The following is a 19,212-nucleotide window of genomic DNA, read 5'->3' as shown; positions in this document are numbered from 1 at the left end:
CATATCAATGGCATTCGCAATGAAAGATGACTATTCAGTGAAAATAGGAAAACTACCAGTATGTGTGGCCAGTAAGATCCCTAGTAGGTGGATCAATGGATAGAGTCCTGGGCTTGGAATTGGGAACACTCATCTTCATGGGTTCAAATCTGGCCTCAGACACTTACTAGTTGTGTGACCTTGGATAATCCTGTTTGCCTCAGTTTCCTCATCTGTAAAATAAGCTGGAGAAGGAAATGGAAAACCACTCCAGTACCTTTGCCAATAAAACCCTCAGAAATGACTGAAAAACAATAACATCCCCACCCAGAGTACCTACTCATGTGTCTGATTTAGGGGTAGGATAAGGATAGGAACTCCGTTTTATTGATATAGGAAACTCCCAGGTGAGAAAACTTGCTCTACCAATGCAAATTAGTAATTGATTCAATAAGCATTTATAATAATTATTACACTCTAATAATAATTATATTGTAATACTATGTGCCTAGTATTGGTCTTGGAACCCTGAGTGATACAAAGGGTTATATACAAAAGGGTTGGATACAAAAGGACAAGGCGGGACTTGAAAACAGCATGAAGTATTTAAAGAACAATTCAGAAACATGGAATAGAAACTCTGCTCTATTGAGGATTTTCTATTGTGTTTTTTCCTCCATTTGTCATGCTGTCTTTCAAATTAGGTTTAAAGCTCTCCAGGGACAGACTAGAGTCTTAAACTTCTTTGTCTTTAGAAGACTTCATTGTGCATAGTAGGTGTTCAATGAATATCTATGAAAGAAAGTGATGAGGGGAAGGAATGCTAGATGAAGAATCCAATTAGAAAGCCTAGGGCAGGTTCAAGGCCCACTTCGGGCAGTCTGTTATCCCTGTGACTCTGCCTGTTAATTAACCTCCCTGATGCTGTTTCTTCTGTAAATACATAACTGCCTCTTTGGGGAGCTGGTCACTTGGGGATTGCTAATCTATAACTTAGAAAGCTTGAAGACTTGCCTGGAGCTTAGGCAGTGTAGGAGACTTTCCCAGAATCACACAGATGAAGTGTCTGAGTAGGAATTTGAACTCGAGTCTTCCTGACTACAGGTTCAGAAGTCAGGATCATCTCAGATCTGTAAAATGGGCACTAATAATTTCATTTTACCTAATTTGCAGCATTGCAGTGAGGATTAAATGAGAGTGTAGTCATAAAGCACGGCACAAATGTTAATCGTATCTAGAAAAAAAGGTGGTCAGTGGCCTATGTATTTGTCAAGATATAGATGTAAGCTCTTTGAGATCAGAGAGCTTGTTGTGTTTATACAAATAGAGATATATTTTTTGAGCAGATTGTAATTTCATCAGTTTGGGGAGTTATGGATTAAAAGTTGCCTTTAGTGACAAAGATTCACACCTGTTCTGCAACCTATAATCTTAGAAAACTTCTTGGAGCACTGGGAAGCTGAGTATCTTATTCAGGGTCACACAGATGGAATATGTCAAGAGGTAAGACCTGAATCTGGGTCTTATTGACTCTAAAAGCCAGTTCTCCATCAGTTTCCTTGTGTTGCTTCTCACCTGTGGGCAGCTCTGTGGTACAGTGGGTGGAGTTTTGGACTTGGAGTCAGGAAGAGCAGAGTTCAAGACCTGTCCCTGACTGTGTGACCCAGGGCAAGTCATTTAACCTCTCTGGGCCTTAATTATCTCATCTATATAGTGGGCATAATAGCCCTTACCTCACAGGGTTGTTGTGAGAACTAAGTGAGATAGTGTACGTAAAATGCTTCTGCAAATTGTGCTATATAAATTTTAGTTTTTATATTGTATGTATTATATACATACATGTGTATGTATGTTATATGTGTGTGTGTGAGTACAGCAACCATTTAACTCATGGTCTTGAACATAACAGATTTAAAAAAAAAACATTGAACGAATAGAATCACAGAAAGTACTTAATAAATATTTGTCTGAATTAAGCACGGATGGGGAGTCTGTGGCTTCAAGGCCGCGCGTGGCCTTCTAGGTCCTTGGGTGCAGCCTTTTGACTGAGTCCAAGTTTTATAGAACAAATTCTTATATTAAGGGGATTTGTTCTATGAAGTCTGGATGCAGTCAGAGGGCCACACTTGAGGACCTAGAGGGCCATGTGTGGCCTCCAGGCTGCAGGTTTCCCACCTCTGCCTGGATAAACCTCTCAGTGATCCCTTCTACAACAACGCAGACTACTTTTGAACACTTCTTATGATGAGAAGCTCACTGTTTATCAAGCTTAATTAGATCCATAGGTCCGTAGATCATTCCATTGTTTGGCAGTGGTGATTATTAGGAACTTTTTTTAATGTTGAAACAGATTCTGCATCTTTGTTATGAGGATTTCATGAAGGAGGCAGAGTTTTAAAAGAATCTTGGAAGATGGGATGGGATTGGATATGAAGAAGTTGGGATTCCCACAGAGAATAGTAAGGCATTTGTCCTCCCGCCTAGGGAACACTTGAGGTTAGTACTTGCCATAAAGGGGAGGGGGCGACTCTAACCTGGGTCCCTGGACCCAATGCCCAGGATCCTGGCAGCCCATGACTTTGCCCAAGCTGCTTTTGGCAAGTTGTCCTTGCCCAAAGTGGCCGGTCTCTGGGCTTTGGCTGCAGCTTTGCGCTTTATTTCAGCATTTGGGCTCAAGTGGGGAGAGCCGATTGTGATTTATCCTCCCATACCCTTTTCTTTGGTCAGCAGTGGGCAGGTAGCCCTGGAATTTTTACCTAACCTTTAATCACTGAATGGGTGCTGCCCCAGACAAACTGAGACCTGGGAAAGACCTTAGCTTAAAAAGGCCAAGGTCTCCCACTGCAATTGGGGTCATCTCTAGTCATCCTGATCTATTTCTTGCCACCGGACTCTGATGACTGGAGGAGAGATTGAGTCTGCACAGCTCTGCCTCCCTCAAACCCAACTCACTTGCAAGTCAAGATATCACCCTCCTGATGTCATTGGTTCTCTTGTAGAATGAAGGATGAGGAATAATAGCACTTGTAGACATACCTCATAGTTCTGCTGCCTAAGGGGTGTGTGTGTACATGTGTGCGTGTGTGTACATGTGTGCACGCGTGCATGTGCATGTGTACATGTGTGCGTGTGTGTGTGTGTGTGTGTTTGCATGTCTGCCTGTGCATGCCTGAGATGCTTGTGGTATAAATGTGGGGAGAGGATAGAAAACATCAAAGAGCCTCAAAAATACAGCTAAGAAGTGTAAAAGGGATCTGAGACCTGAAAACCATTCTGGGATTCATATTTCAGGGGAACAAAAGCAGTCCCTCCCAGAGCTGACAGATTGAGAGGCAATGCTTGTTCCTCAAGACCACAAGTCTCAGAAGGCCCTTAGATCTCAAACTCAGAAGCTACAAAAACAATGACAAATGAATTCAGATGTACCCTACCTTAAACCTAATATATGCAAGTTTTTATTTAAGGAAAAGACAAAATTGGGGGGGGGGGGCGGGTAACTGAATTAAGGAATTAAGAGGGATGGATTGCACTACAAAAGAATTTCCTACTGGAATCTGATTGGCCAAAAATTCAATTAGACAATGCCTAGGCCTGTGTCCTCTGTGTGTGGAGCGTATCAATTTATAAGTGCCGGAGATGTGTGTGGGAGCAAATGCTTGTGATGAAAGATAAGTGCAGGGTGGGGGGCAGTAATGGAGGAGAGGACTTTAAAGGTCAGCATGGACAGAGAAGAGAGGACATTCCTGGTGACTGGGCTGATCTCAGATCGACTTACCACAGATAGCATGTTGGCAAGGGCAGCTCCCATGTAGGCTGCAAACAGCGCTGAGAAAAGATAAGAATGGGAAAGTGATGAGCAAATGTTTCTCTGACTCTGGCCCCTGCCTTTGAATAGGGCTTCACAACAGCTGCAAAGGCGCTGGCTCTCCCTGGACCTGGGGCAGGTAGAATTTAGAGATAGAATGGACCTTGCCTGTCTTCTGGCCACGTTTTACCTATGAAGAAACAGATGCTCCCTGGAGACGTGCAATGACTTCCCTATGTCACACAGCCCAGATACAGAGCTGAGATTCAAACGTGGGTTTTCTGACTTGGAATCTAGCTCTTTTTCCTTATATTTGCTTTATCTCTCTTACCAGACCAAAAAGGGGGAAAAAAAAAACACAAAGCAAGGTCCTACTCTGTATTGCTTGGCACCTTTGAAAAGCATTGTATTCCACAGAAAGAGGTAAATCTGATTAGAAGTCACATGTACTTTTTAAAAGACCCCAAATCCAGCAGAGAGCTCTTAAGCCTCACCATCTTGTATCCCATTAGCAGGCATTGTTAACAGCTTAAACGAGAAAGGAAAATTTGACTATATGGTAAGGGTAAGTGGATCCCAGGGCTCCCAGTCGGAATCTTTATTAGGAACCATTAATAAACTATATATATTTATTAAGATATAAATATGGCTTATTAATATATTAATATACTGTGCATATTAATATATAACATAAACATAATATGTGACTAATATACATATTTATTAATATATAGAATACATATGTATAATATATAAGGTGTTTGTATTTATACATCTATATGTACATACACTTATCTATATCTATATCCCCCAGAAAAAAACAGCAGCAGTAGTAAAAGCGCAGATTACTGAAATATTTATCTCCACAATCTAAGTCTGTCTGTAGCCCTGCCTTCTCTGTCTCTCTCTCTCTGTCTCTCTCTCTCTGTCTCTCTCTCTCTGTCTGTCTCTGTCTGTCTCTGTCTCTCTGTCTCTGTCTCTCTGTCTCTCTCTCTGTCTCTGTTTCTCTCTCCTACTGATAAGTCAGGGATATGCCAAGGATAGAGCTAGTGTACCCACAGTAAATAAGCTAAAAACACAGTAATAAAGATAAAAACATGGGTGGCTTCTGATCAGGAGTGGGTTGATAAATGTTTAACAACCAGCTCTATGGAGAAAAAATGTATATAGGACACACATTTAATCTGAATTATTAACATTTTCTCCATCACTTTCTTAAGTTTTGAAAATCAACTAAATAATAAAATACTAATTTACAGTGTTTCCCGATTTCCAAGGTGTAAATGCTTACACTGGAAATTTAACAATCAGCTCCTTGGAGCCTATTCAAGCTAGCTCCAAAATGTCCTTGCTTTTAGTGCAGGAGGGTGGGAACCATTAAAATGAAAGAGTAAGATGATCTCTCTAGAGAGCTAGAAGTGACCTCAGGGACGGTCTGGTCCAACTACCTCATTTTAAGAAACTGAGGATCCAGGAGTTCTTGTCCAAGATCACAGAGGTAAGTAAGGATCAGAGGTGGAATCTGAAGCCAGGTCTTCTGGCTTCAGAGTCAGTGTTCTTCCCACTGTGCCAAGCTTGGGCATTTATTCATTCCAATTGCTCGACTGAAATTGATCAAAGGTATTGCATGTGAAGGACTGGGATCCCAACGCTGAGAAATGAAGGAAGGGAAGAGCGGGGATACAAGAATTAGTCTTAGTAATTGCTGAGGTAAGAGAGAGTCTTGAAAGTTGATAGAGTTCTGGCCTTTGAGTTAGGAATCTTGCCTCTGACAACATCCTAGAGAAATAAATGGGGGCAAATCACCCTCTTAGTATCCCTAGGCAACACTAATACTATAAACTGCACAAGAGTTGCAGATTTGTGTGGAGGTTAGGCGTTTCTCCCTTAGGATTCTCGAAACCAATGAAGTCACAAGTTTGGACCCTCCTTAAGTCCCAAAAAATTTAAAAAAAATTAAAAGTACCAACTAAACAGAGCTTGGGCCTATCTGCTGTGCATTTTCCTTGGATACTATTGGAGGCTCTGATGAGAGACGAAGGAAGTACCTGAAAGAGGCATCTTCCTGGCTCAGAGTTTGGTTCTCCTTTGCTTTTTGCTCTCTCTATCCATAGCCTGGAACCGGTGGCTGCTTAACTTAAAACAAAATGAACGAGCCATCTTCTGCAGGGGGGATACCTCTTTGGAGTTCAGAGGTATTCCTCTAAATGGGGTTGGGTATAAACTGAGCATCTCTTGGAGCTCTTTCTGTACCAATGCCTTACTCAATTAGCAAAACCTCACATAAAGCAGTTAGGGAGCTCTGACTGTAACCCTGGCTCTGTGATTTCCTAGTTGATCCCTTGTCTGTTCAGTGGCCATACTCCCCTCCCCCCAAGGTTTGCAGGGGCTCCTTGGGCAGTAGCTACACTTTGGGGTCCTTCCAACAGCCCATCAGGGCACATTTCTCCTTTAATTTCAGTGCGTACAGCAAACTACTGCTTTCTGTTTCCAGTCTGGGTAACAACGTCTTTTGGGTTGTTAATTTCCATTGCATGGTCATTTTTCTTTCTCCCCAACTCTTTTTAAAATTACAGTCAGGAAATTGGTGAATCACAAAATGTCCCTTTATTTAAAGATTAGAAATCTTTTGAGGACTGTACAGGTAAATTTTATGATGTTTAAATATGGCATTTCCATGTGTGAATGAGATAGGCATGTTAAAGGCTTTTTAAAAAATGACTAACCAATGAATTAACTGGTCATGGGTCTCAGTTTCAGGTCATTGTTCTGGACTACTTAAACAATTCATTGAGAAAGGTTATTTGCTTCAAACTTGAGGGAAAGTCCTAGTTGAAGCTTTCATGTCATATTAGACTTTAGAATTTTTTTTTTAATGTAATCAGGGTTAAGTGACTTGCCCAGGATCACACAGCTAGTAAATGTCTGAGGCTGGATTTAAACTCGGGTCCTCCAGACTCCAGGGCTGGTCCTCTATCTACTGCATCACCTTTACATGGTTCTTTAGACTTATCTAGTTCTAAGAACCATCAAATAATAGAATGTAAAGGAAGTGACCTTAAATGCTTGTTTCTTTACCTCCTTGTCTCCCTGAGAAAGATTTTTGCTTTTTTTTGGCTTTTTGCATATAGTTGAGTTCCTACTTTTTGATGAGAATATGAAAACTACCAAATTACCAACTGATATTTTTTCCCTTCTAAAATATTACTGGACTGCAGGGTAAACACAGTCTATTTTTCCTGGAGAGAGGGCTTTGAACCTGTGGTGGGAGCAGGCCCACTAAATGCTTATGTACAGATATGCACAGTGGATAGAGTGCTGGGCCTGGAGTCAGACTCATCTTCTGAGTCACTTCACCCTGTTTGCCTCAGTTTCCCCATCTGTAAGATAAGCTGGAGAAGGAAATGGCAAACCACTCCAGTATCTTTGCTAAGAAAACCTCAAATGGAGTCATGGAAGAGTCAGACACAACTGAACAACAAACAGGTGTAACTTGTTTAATACAATTTTGTATGTCATTTTAATAAACTGAATCATGTTTTCCATGTGCTAGAGGAGTTTGCTCTTTAAAGCAACGCTACCAGGAATTCTTTTGGAAAGAAAAAATCTCTTTGTAAAGCAAGTAATTTTTTTCCCTGGAAGAACTTTTGTGTAAATAAAGAAGGTCACCTATCAGGTTTACTTAAATGACCCATGTTTACACCTGCTTTGAAGTTTGAAAAGAACTCTCCTCATATAGGTGGGCAGGACAGCCTTGTAATCCTTATTTTGCAAAAGAAGAAATTGAATTATAGAAAAATCAAAGGACTTCTTCATAATTGAGTCTGGGCAGTCTCTTGTCTCCATGTCCTCTATTCTTTCTACAGCAGCATGGTTCAAGTCACACACATACACACACACACACACACACACACACACACACACACGGGTTCCCACTTCAGTTCCAAAGAGAATGAGGTTTGAGGTACCTACCACAGGTGATTGCAAGGAGGTGTGTCTGCCAGGTGATGGCGTAGAACATTCCTCCTATTGCTATGCAGGCCAGCGTGCTGTTGAATCCCCACAGGCCAAAGTAGATGGCATCGAAGGGCGTTGCCAGAGTGAGGGCTGTAAGAAAAGCCAGATGTTTATGTCACTGGTACATCCAGGGCAACACTGCAGAGAGCAGCCCCACTGAGGAGTTTCCTTTTGGTTTCCTGTCTGCTTTGCTTTGCACGTTCCAGGGCCGCTGACACCTGGGGGAATTTAAGTTTGGGGTTTCATTCAAAATAAATACAGTTGAAGGGACAGCGATTGACAGCGGGCCCGAGGGTGCAGTGCCACAGATCACTGTAGGGGCTGGCATTAGCCATACCACGGCTGCCCATGGAGTAACATTTCAGGAATATAGGGAAGGCTTCTTGGTTCCCAAAAGGCTTGCCCCATCTAAGAGATAATCCTTTAATCCTGATAGACACCTCCTTTCATTCCACAAATAGAGAAGAAAGCTTTGAATTCAGAAATAGAACAAAGACTTTCAATTATACTAAGTTGTAAATGACTGATATGTACTGAAAATGGGGGTGGGGCAGAGCTAGACAACCTGAAGACTGGTTAGGTGCCTGAAGTGGAAAGCTTGGGGGTGTAATTGGAGAACAAATGTTCAAAGATACTGCAGGCTGGGACGTTAAAAGGGGATGGATATCAGGAACCTCACAATTTTGCTAAGGGGCTGCCCTGGGTACCAATATTCCCACTGACCACTGGTGATGGGTGAACAATGAGACCATACCTGCTAACATCCCCATGGTGGATCCAATCGCAGCGTGCAAGCACACGAGTGGTGAAGATATGAACAGAGCTACAAGAAACATGCCGCCAGTCCAGGGGTTATCGCAGCCATACACCTGACCAATTCCGACGGGAATGGCTCTTAAAAGCTGTGAGGACCATGGTAACATGCTTATTATGTAGGTAGATGACATAGCAGAATTATATAATAATGAGGGAGGACTCACAGTATAATGGAAATTTTACTAAACTACAAGTCAGGACATCAAAGTTCTAAGTCTGACTTTCTCACCAGAGTGTGTGACCTTGAGCAAGTCACTTTTCTCTGAGTCTCATTTTTCTCCCCTTGAAATTGAAAGGGGGGTAGATTACAATATTTTTAAAGATCCGTGTGACTCAGGATTGCATATTTCATGATCATTTTTCACATCAGTTTTTTTTTTTTTGTTGAGGGGGAGAAGGCAATCAGGTTTAAGTGACTTGCCTAGGGTCACACATCTAGTATGTGTCTGAGACTGGATTTGAACTCAGGTCCTCCTGACTCCAGGGCTGGTGCTCATATAGTTTTATTTATTTTTAAAAAATTCAATCAAGTCAAACTTAATAAGAACACAAAACTTTATTCCCATATTATTAGAGGATTTACAAGAATAGGTCTCTGTTATTCAAAACAGTGACAAACTTGAATAAAAAAAGAGGCCACTAATGAATAAATAAGTATCCCTGGGGTAGCATATTGACTTAGTTTTAAAATGTAATATTATTTATGTTTCATTGTATTTTTATTCATTTTGTTAAATATTTCCCAATTAGATTTCAATCTAATTTTAACTCAGGCCACCATGGAGAGTATTACCACCTCCTATATGTGTTTGACATCTCTGATTTACAAAATACAAAGAAAAGGCTAGGTGGCGGTTCCGTCCAGCCCACTTCCTCCCCCTAGATGAAGGGAAGTCTTTGACTTAAGGATTTTGTGGCACATTAAACTAATCAAAATCAAAGAGTACTAGAGCTGAAAGGAGCCTCATGCAATATTCTCCAACACCCTCAGATGAGGACTTGAGATAATCAAGTAACTTGCCCACGGTCAAATAATAGAGTCCTGTCTAGGGAAGGGGCCATTCCCCCACTGCTGCTGGCTGTGGCCTCCAGCTGCATATCATCCTTCGGCTCACTTCTTAAAGAGTCCTATTCACTGAATGGGTGTTACCCCACTCTAAGTGAAAAGACCTTAGCCTAAAAGGGCCAGGGTCTCCCATTGTATCCTGGTGAATATCTGGTCACTGGATCCAGATGGCTCTGGAGGAGAAAGTGAGGCTGGTGACCTTGCACAGCCCTCCCTCATTCAAATCAAAGTCAGTTGCAAGTTATGTCATCATTTCCCTGATGTCATGGTCCTCTTTGAAAACGAAGGACAAATACAACCAACAATCTGTCCCATAGTTCAATCCCATGGGTTTTTCTTTTAACTTTACTATCATAACCTTTCTCTTAAAAAAAAATTCTTGATATCTTTTGATTTTCTTTCACATACATTTCCCAGTGTGTCCCTCACATTGTCTGCCCACCTTTGCTTCTCAAAATCCTGACCTTCTTTCAAGGCTCAACTCTAGTGTCTTACTTTGTTAATGCTGTCTGCTTCTTCAAACTGACTGGTATTTAACTGTCTGTTTACCTGTCATAGCCCCAAGTATAATGTAGGCTCTTTTTTCCCTTATGTTTTTATATCCCCAGCACCTAGTGCAGTGCCTGGTACCTCCTAGGAGGTGCTTAATAAATATCTGTTGAATTGATTTGTTAAAAATTTACCTTATAAGGACTATAATATACACCTGACCACAACCGTGTAAAGAGAATGACAACAAAAAAGAAAGCTGAATGTAATTATAATGAGCAGTCTTGGCTCCAGAGAAAAGTTAAGAAATTTCAGTGCAGAGGTGGGCTATTTTGGGCATCGGATACTGCAGTACTGCCTGCCAGACATGGGGGACATGCTGATTGGTTTTGCTGACCTATTTTTTCTCCTCTTCCTTTTGAAATCTTACTAGGGGCTCTTCCTTGGGTAGGAGAGAGGTGAAGGGATGTGTTCAGGATGAAAGGGAGCATTAAAACAAAAGTATCAATAAAAACAAGACAAATTAAAAAAAAAACAACAAAGTAAAAACACTTCGTGTAGGCGATAGCTTAACTATGCAATCACACAGGTCTGGGGATAGCTGTGTGCCCAGGAAAGTAAACACCATTTTCCAAACCAAGTTAAAGTAAGGCTTCTCTTCTGCCTTCAGTGACACTTACCAAAGGCACTTGGATCTCAGACCAGGTGATGTTGGGCACTGAGGTGATGGGCTGCACCAGCGTCGTGGGGAAGAAGAGGTTGTAATGGCCCGTGGCTGCCATGTACAGTGACACCGCAATGTTGAATGGGAGTGTGAAGACAGGGAGGTCCCATTTACTGAAGATGCTGCTCAGGGCACTGGAAATAATTGGGCTGGGAATGGAAACAAGAGAGGGAGATCCTTTAAGAACTCACTTTAGTTAATGTTTCTGTATTTTAGGGGTGTGAATGTGTGTGTGTTTATTTAAGGGCACATGGTCTTATTCTTATGGACTTTTGAAAATGACCCATCTTTTCTCCAGGAGTATCCTTCAGGGATTTATTTGCCTCTTATAGCAACTGGTGGCCCACAGGAACCTGAGTTCTGTGTGTCAGGTTTGGCCTCACCTGATTCTACTGTCAGACTTTTCCCCATCTTCCTTTTGGTCTCTATAGTGACCCTGTACCAGCCAATTGTGGGCATCATGGAAACTCTTTGCAATTTTCCCAGGCATCTCTGGGCTAGAGTGCACTGAAGTGCTCTGGGAATGGTCAAGGATGTCCTTTATGTTGTTACCTTTTAACTTGAGAGCAGTTCTGAACTTTTTTGTGACAGGGACCGTTCTACCAGTGTGGGGAAGACTATGGACAACTTCTCAGTTTCATAATTTTAAATGCATAAAATAAGATTATAAATGAAGCCAATTATATTGAAATACAGTTATCTAAAAAAAAGACCAGTTCATGGACTTCAGTCTAGTAATCCCTGCTCTAGAGCATCAGATTTAGAAGTACTGGCAAAGGGACAGGTGCTGTGCACTTTGAGCACATGGATCCCCTCAGCTGTAAATAATTCCCTGGGCACATTTCATGGAACCCAAACTCAGGACAAGTGAAAGCAATGGTAACGGGGTGACTACCAGTGACTGTCTATGAGTTGTTCCATAATATAGATCTATGATGTATCTAACATCATAGAAAAGGCTGTTTGGCTCTTGTGTGCTGGAGAGAAAGATGTTTCCCCTTTGATACTTCAGGGATCTGAGATGTCATAAATACAGGTACCTTTTCTACCAATACAAATGCACTCCATCACCTCACTTTTCCACTTCCTTTTCAGTGCTGTCTCCCTTCATTAAATTGGAAGCCCCTTGAGGGCAGGGACTCCAGAGCCATTGCTCTTTCATAGGATAACACAGCTACAGTTGGATGAACATTAGAGGCCATCTGATCCATCTTTATACAGTTCAGGAAACTGAGACCAAGAAAGGTTAGGTGATTTGCCCACGGTCACATGAGCAGGACGTATCAGAGGAAGGATTTGAACCCGGTTCCTCAGACTCCAAAGCTAGTGCTTTTCCAGTGGTGCCACACTGTCTGCATCCCTGGGTGAGGAAGCAGAACCAAAGGGCCCTGTGCTCCCCAAACAGTCTGTATTGAAGAAGTCTCATACGTTGGGCAAGGATTCAGAGGGTGATAGTGATGGGACTTGCCTGCTCTAGGGGTCTTCTCTAGAGAGGGGTACAGAGAGGTAGAAGGGAGGTAAAGGACCTGGAAAGGGATGGGAGCTTAGAACCAAAAGACAAGACAGGCTCTAGGGTGGACTTAGGGTTTAGTTTTTCCTGAGCAGAGAAAAGAGGCTTTGAAAAGGGCCAGGGGAGTAAGTTAGTTCTTCTTCAGTCTTGACTGACTCTTTGTGACCCCATTTGGGGTTTTCTTGGCAAAGATACTGTAGTGATTTGCCATTTCCAGCTCATTTTAAGATGAGGAAACTGAGGCAAAGAGGGTTAAGTGACTTACACAGGGTCACATAGCTAGAAAGTGTCTGAGGCTGGATGTGAACTCAGGTCTTCCTGAATCCAGGTCTGGCACTCGATCCACTGTGCCACCTAGCTGTCTCAGGGGAGGAGAGAGAGCAACTCAATTCATAACCCACAACTTTATCGATGGGACTTACCAGCACATGGACATAACAATGACAGGGAGCAAAAGCCACCAGTAATAATCTCCTTTCTCTGAGAACACAGCCATCAGCAAGCCCACCAGCACTCCATTGTAGCCGTGAAGTCCTGCTGCAATCAATGACCTGGGGATAGAGAAGGAGCATAGGACATATGTGGAGGGTAGCAAAGGTCGTGTCCTCTGTGGCCTGCTGAGAGAGGCTAAGGCATCTCCTCTCCCCCATCCCTTCCATGGGTGGAGAACCTGCAGCCTTGAGGCCACATGTGGCCCTCTAGGTCCTCAAGTGTGGCCCTTTGAACCCAAACTTCACAGAACAAATTCTTAAGTGCAGCCCTTTGACTGAATGAACCTAACCTTCACAGAACAAATCCCCTTAATAAAAGGGTTTGTTTTGTAAAACTCGCTGTGCCCAAGGACATAGAAGGCCAAATGTGACCTCAAGGCCATAGGTTCCCCACCCCTGTGGCCTTGCCTCTCCTGGAGTCTGAAGTTCTGCCATCAGAAATTCATGCCCTTTGGGGTTAAAAGTGTCCCTAGAATCCTCCAAGAAAATGCGAATTCCCTGGAGTAAATTATTATTCTGTTTTAAACCCCTGACCCTTGAGGGATTACTGACATAGGATTACTGACCTCATGGAAGGAATGTTAGACTTGAAGTTAAAGAGCCTGGGCTCTCTGGACCTAGATTTCCTCAGTTGTAAAATGAGGGGCTTTTAAATCTGTGGTCTGTGACTTGGATTCAGAGGGCTTGGATATGAATCCCAGCTCTGTCATTTGCACCCCAAATGACTTTGGGAAAGTCACATAACCTCTGCCAGCCTCATTTGGTAAAATAATGGGGTTGATCAACATCTCTAAGGTTCTTCCTAGCTCTCAGTCTTGTTTGATTATTATTCCAAGCAATAACAAAATTAATTGCTAGCATTTATATAGCATTTAAAAGCACTTCCTGTCTGTTATCTCATTGGAGCCTCAAAATGACCATGGGAGGTAGGGGCTTTTATTATTCCCTTTGTACAGATGGGGAAACTGAGCTACAGAGAGACTGGGTGACTTTATAGAAGAAAGGATGGTCTCTGAAGGAATGAGACAGGGGCAGGTAGAGGGAGGGAGGAAGGAAAGGTGTAAAATGCCAAATGGCACTGAGTGAGAGCAGGCTGGATGGGGAAACGTGGGGATGGGGGATGTCTAGAGGGGTGGTCTGGAAACTAGGAAGCATTCCATTCCTGCCTTTAGCACATACTGGCTGTGTAACCGTGGGTAGACTAAGATGGTAAGCTGTTAGGAATCTATCCAGCTTTCTAAGACTGTGAGTTGCAGAATAAGTGACTGTCTGTGGTGGTAGGAAGAATTTCATCACCTGGGAGTTCCTCATAATAGGAAAATGACAGGTCCAGTATTTCTCCTGTCCCCTTTATCCACAAGACATTTCAGTCACACTGGATTATCAGCTGTTACCTTTCCACATCTAAAAATTTATGTAGGCTCTTCTCTTATTTTTAGCAATTTGGAGCAATACCTCATATAGTTAATAGTTTGCAATACTTTTGAGAAGTATTTATTTGTATCCTTGGACCAGTTTTCCATTGATTTCCATTAGTTGTACATTTGTGTTAATTCCCTATATATTTAGAAATTCCTTATTAGTCTTTTAACTGAACTTCTAACTAAGTCATTAGAGTGTTTTCTTCTAGATGAAATCTCATTGGAAGTTAGCTCTTAGGAGGGAAAATCAGAACTATTACTCTGAGGATAGAAGGAATGATGGGAGAAGACTCTAGTTAGAAAGTCTTCCAGTCTGTAAAATAGGGTTAATAGTATTTATGCTGCCTACCTCCTAAGGTTGTTGTGGGGAAATTCTCCTGGAAACCTTGAATTGCTGTTGAAACATAAGCAGCTGGCTCATTCAGCTTGCACCTCAAGCCTGCATGCATATGGCACCTTTTCCATTGTAGGGAACTCAGCAAGCCTGCCCTTGGGTTACCGGGCTATGTCGTTCCCCCCTGCCCCCAAGGGCTTACTTGTCCTGACTCAGGATGAGGGCTGTCAGGGTGGAGATGATGGTTCCCAAACAGCCTGAGATGGCCCACCAGGGGTTCTGGACAAAGAGACCAATGATGATGATGAGGCCGCTGAGAGGGTTGTTCACAAACATCACTTGGGACGTGCCCCTTAAGATCCAATCCAGGAACTGGAATACTGGAGACTTGTCTGAAAGAGGAAGACAGTCTGCCTTAGGGACCTCCCAGGACTGCCAGGCTAATGCACGCAAAGGCATTGCACTAACACTGTGCCCCTAATACTGGGTTAGGCACTTGGGAGAGAGGAGGGAGACATTATCATTTCCCTTTTGTCTAGAGCTGGGTTTACACTTAGCAAGCTAAACCATTGTGTAGCCCTAGTTGAGGGTGGGGGTGGGGGGTGGGGTTGGTCACCTTTTTTTGTATGATAGATTATTTTGGCAGTCTAGGGAAGCCTATGGATTCCTTCTCAGAGTAACATTTTTAAATGCATAAAACAAAATACATAGGATTACAAAGGAAACCAATTATATCGAAATACAGCTATCAGAGGGGGCAGAGCCAAGATGGCAGCTGGAAAGCAGGGATTTGCTTAAGCTCTCCCCCAGGACGCTCCAAACACCTATAAAAAATGGCTCTGAACAAATTCTAGAGCTGCAGAACCCATGAAATAGCAGAGGGAAGCAGGGCTCCAGCCCAGGACAGCCTGGATGGTCGCACAGAGCTGGGAGCAGAGCAGAACAGGGCCCAGCATGGGCCACGCCAGGACCAACCAGACTGGGAGCCGGGTGGAACAGGCCCTAGTGCCCTGAATCATTGAGCTGTGGCAGTTATTAGGCTTCTCAAGACACAAATGCCAAAAACAACAGAGCAGGTTAGTGGGAAAAACTGCTGGGACAGAGTGAAAGGAGTTTGCGGTGGGTACTCTGAGGTGTTGCAGCTCTGAGGCTGCTTCCAGAGTATCAACTGTAGTTGCTTCTGGCCCCAGGCCCACCCAGTGGGAGGAATTAAGCAGTGGATTAAAGCAGGAGTGCAAATTCTGCTTTGCTCTGCCTGGATCTGCGTTGCAATACTGGTTGGCGGTTCTTGGGGGAAAGGGGCATGGGTATGGCAGAGATTGCTGTGTAGAAGTGGCTCTGAAAACAGCAGCACAGCCCCTAAAGCTTAGGACAAAGTACTCTCTACTCTACAAGCAGTCATATCCTGACAAAAAGCTCAAGGGTCAAGTAGTTGGCTGGGAACATGAACAGGAAGCGAAAACAGTCTCAGATTCAGACTCAGACTTTGGAATCTTTCTTTGGTGACAAAGAAGACCAAAACATACAGCCAGAAGAAGTCAACAAAGTCAAAGAGCCTACCTCAAAAGCCTCCAAGAAAAATATGAATTGGTCTCAGGCCATGGAAAAGCTCAAAAAGGATTTGGAAAAGCAAGTAAGAGAAGTAAAGGAAAAATTGGAAAGAGAAATGAGAGTGATGCAAGAAAACCATGAAAAACAAGTCAATGATTTGCTAAAGGAGACCCAAAAAAATACCGAAGAAAATAACACCTTAGAAAATAGACTAATTCAAATGGCAAAAGAGGTCCAAAAAGCCAATGAGGAGGAGAATGCCTTGAAAGGAAAAATTAGCCAAATGGAAAAGGAGGTCCAAAAGACCACTGAAGAAAATACTACTTTAAAAATTAGATTGGAGCAAGTGGAAGCTGATGACTTTATGAGAAATCAAGATATTATAAAACAGAATGAAAGGAATGAAAAAATGGAAGACAATGTGAAATATCTCATTGGAAAAACCACTGACCTGGAAAATAGATCCAGGAGAGATAATTTAAAAATTATTGGACTACCTGAAAGCCATGATCAATAAAAGAATCTAGACATCATCTTTCAAGAAATTATCAAGGAAAACTGCCCTGATATTCTAGAGCCAGAGGGTAAAATAGAAATTGAAAGAATCCACCAATTGCCTCCTGAAAAAGATCCCAAAAAGAAAACTCCTAGGAATATTGTCACCAAATTCCAGAGTTCCCAGATCAAGGAGAAAATACTGCAAGCAGCCAGAAACAAACAATTTGAGTATTGTGGAAACACAATCAGGATAATACAAGGTCTAGCAGCTTCTACATTAAGGGATTGAAGGGCTTGGAGTATGATATTCTGGAGGTCAAAGGAGTTAAGATTAAAACCAAGAATCACCTATCCAGCAAAACTGAGTATAATGCTCCAAGGCAAAATGTGGATTTTCAATAAAATAGAGGACTTTCAAGCTTTCTCAGTGAAAAGACCAGAACTGAATAGAAAATTTGACTTTCAAATGCAAGAATCAAGGGAAGCATGAAAAGGTAAACAACAGAGAAATCATAAGGAAATTACTAAAGTTTAACTGTTTTGTTTACATTTATACATGGAAAGATGATGTGTGTAATTAGCTGAAGGGAATATATATATGGACAGAGGGCACAGGGTGAGTTGAATATGAAGGGATGATATCTAAAAAAAAATTAAATTAAGGGGTGGGAAAGGAATATATTGACAGAAGGAGAAAGGTAGAGATAGAATGGGGTAAATTATCTCACATAAAAGTGGCAAGAAAAAGTAGTTCTGTTGGAAGGGAAGAGGGGGCAGGTGAGGGGGAATGAGTGAATCTAGCTCTCATTGTATTTGACTTGAGGAAGGAATAACATACACACTCAATTGGGCATCTTACCCCACAGGAAAGAAGGGGGAAGGGGATAAAAAGGGGGAATGATAGAAGGGATGGCAGATGGGGGAGGAGGTAATCAAAAGCAAACACTTTCAAAAAGGACAGGGTCAAGGGAGAAAATTGAATAAAGGGGGATAGTATAGGAGGGAGCAAAATAAAGTTAGTCTTTCACAACATGAGTATTGTGGAAGGGTTTTGCATAATGATACATGTGTGACCTATTTTGAATTGCTTGCCTTCTTAGGGAGGGAAGAGGGGAGAGAATTTGGAACTCAAAATTTTAAAAGCAGATGTTCAAAAAAAAAGGTTGTTTTTGCATGCAACTGGGAAATTAGATATACAGGCAATGGGGTATAGAAATCTATCTTGCCCTACAAGAAAGTAAGGGAAAAGGGGATGGAGGGAGTGGGGTGATAGAAGGGAGGGCTGACTGGGGAACAGGGCAATCAGAATATATGCCATCTTGGAGTAGGGGGGAGGGTAGAAATGGGAGAAAATTTGTAATTCAAAATCTTGTGGAAATAAATGCTAAAAACGAAAAATATTAAATAAATAATAAAATTTTAAAAAATACAGCTATCAAAAGTTTACAAAAAGGTCTATGAACTTATTTTCCACCCAACTTCATAAACACCAGTTTAGAAACCCTGAGTTAAGTGAATGCTTTGGAGTCAGATAAAAAACCCTGGGCTTGGATTTAGAAGACCTGACTTCCAACCTAGCCCTCTCATTTTCATGATAAGGTCATAGAACTGGACCTGGAAGGGACTCAAAGATGGTCTAGTTTAACACCCTCTTTTTACAGAGAAGGAAACTGAGGCCAGAGATTGTTGTTGTGTGTTTGTCCTTCATTCTAGAAGAGGACCATGACATCAGGGAAATGATGACATGATTTGCAGTTGACTTTGATTTGAGTGAGTGAGGGTCACCAGCCTAGAGAGGTGAGGTGCCCAACCCAAGGTCACAGAAGCTGTAAACACCAAAGGTAGAACTCAAACCCAGGTCTCCAGAGCCTCAGGTAAATTGCATCATCTCTCTTGGCCTTAGTTTGCTCACCCATCCAATGAAGGGATTGGACTGCAAGGTTCCTTCTAACTAATATATTTATGAGAGATTTGGGAGCTGTTACATAGTCACAGAGCTCTTCCTGAAAGACCCTGATCCCTGGCTCAGGGCAATTGTTTGTACTTCAGAGACATCATTTCCATCAGACTTGGCATTGCCTTGTTTTTCCTTGGTTACCAGGAGGAGATGAACTCTTCCCAGTCGGGACAAGGACTGTTCCTGCTGATTCTTTACCTTTCAGTCCCTCTCCACATTCCTTCATTTCTCCTGTGATGTAACTGAGGGCTTTTCTGAGTCTTTTCCCACCAGTGGCCAAGGAACTTTGGATCCAAGAGGCCTTGATCACGCTTGTTGCCACCTTAATCTCAGTGCTGTCTTCCATGTTGTTACTGAGATCCTGTATGGGGAAATGACAGACAGACAACAGGTTTTCATATCCTGTAACTCTTCCATTGAAGCAGGGTATGATGGAAAACTCTCTGGACAAAAAGAAAAGCAAGAAAACTGGGTTCTGTCCCTGGCTTTCATCCTTATTGTGTGTAGAGAATCTTTCTGTGCCTCAGTTTACTTATCATCCAAGGATGTTGTGA

At 42.3% G+C, this 19,212-nt stretch overlaps 1 protein-coding gene across 2 annotated transcripts in view; it reads right to left on the bottom strand.

Moving 5' to 3' along the window:
- Positions 1–19,212, bottom strand: part of SLC14A2 (solute carrier family 14 member 2) — a 75,210-nt gene that overhangs the window by 2,442 nt on the left and 53,556 nt on the right. For both annotated transcript variants that reach the window (XM_036762945.1, XM_036762937.1), the window contains 7 exons: positions 18,857–19,019; positions 14,855–15,044; positions 12,829–12,957; positions 10,853–11,045; positions 8,556–8,703; positions 7,757–7,891; positions 3,755–3,804 (listed from right to left, as the gene is read on the bottom strand). In XM_036762945.1, the coding sequence (XP_036618840.1) occupies positions 3,755–3,804; positions 7,757–7,891; positions 8,556–8,703; positions 10,853–11,045; positions 12,829–12,957; positions 14,855–15,044; positions 18,857–19,019 (1,008 nt within the window). The remainder of the gene's footprint in view (positions 1–3,754; positions 3,805–7,756; positions 7,892–8,555; positions 8,704–10,852; positions 11,046–12,828; positions 12,958–14,854; positions 15,045–18,856; positions 19,020–19,212) is intronic.

The sequence above is a fragment of the Trichosurus vulpecula genome, chromosome 1 (assembly GCF_011100635.1).
Source record: "Trichosurus vulpecula isolate mTriVul1 chromosome 1, mTriVul1.pri, whole genome shotgun sequence".
Classification (NCBI taxonomy): domain Eukaryota; kingdom Metazoa; phylum Chordata; class Mammalia; order Diprotodontia; family Phalangeridae; genus Trichosurus; species Trichosurus vulpecula.
The sequence above is the reverse complement of the archived record's forward strand: the minus strand, read 5'-3'. Positions and strand labels throughout refer to the sequence as shown.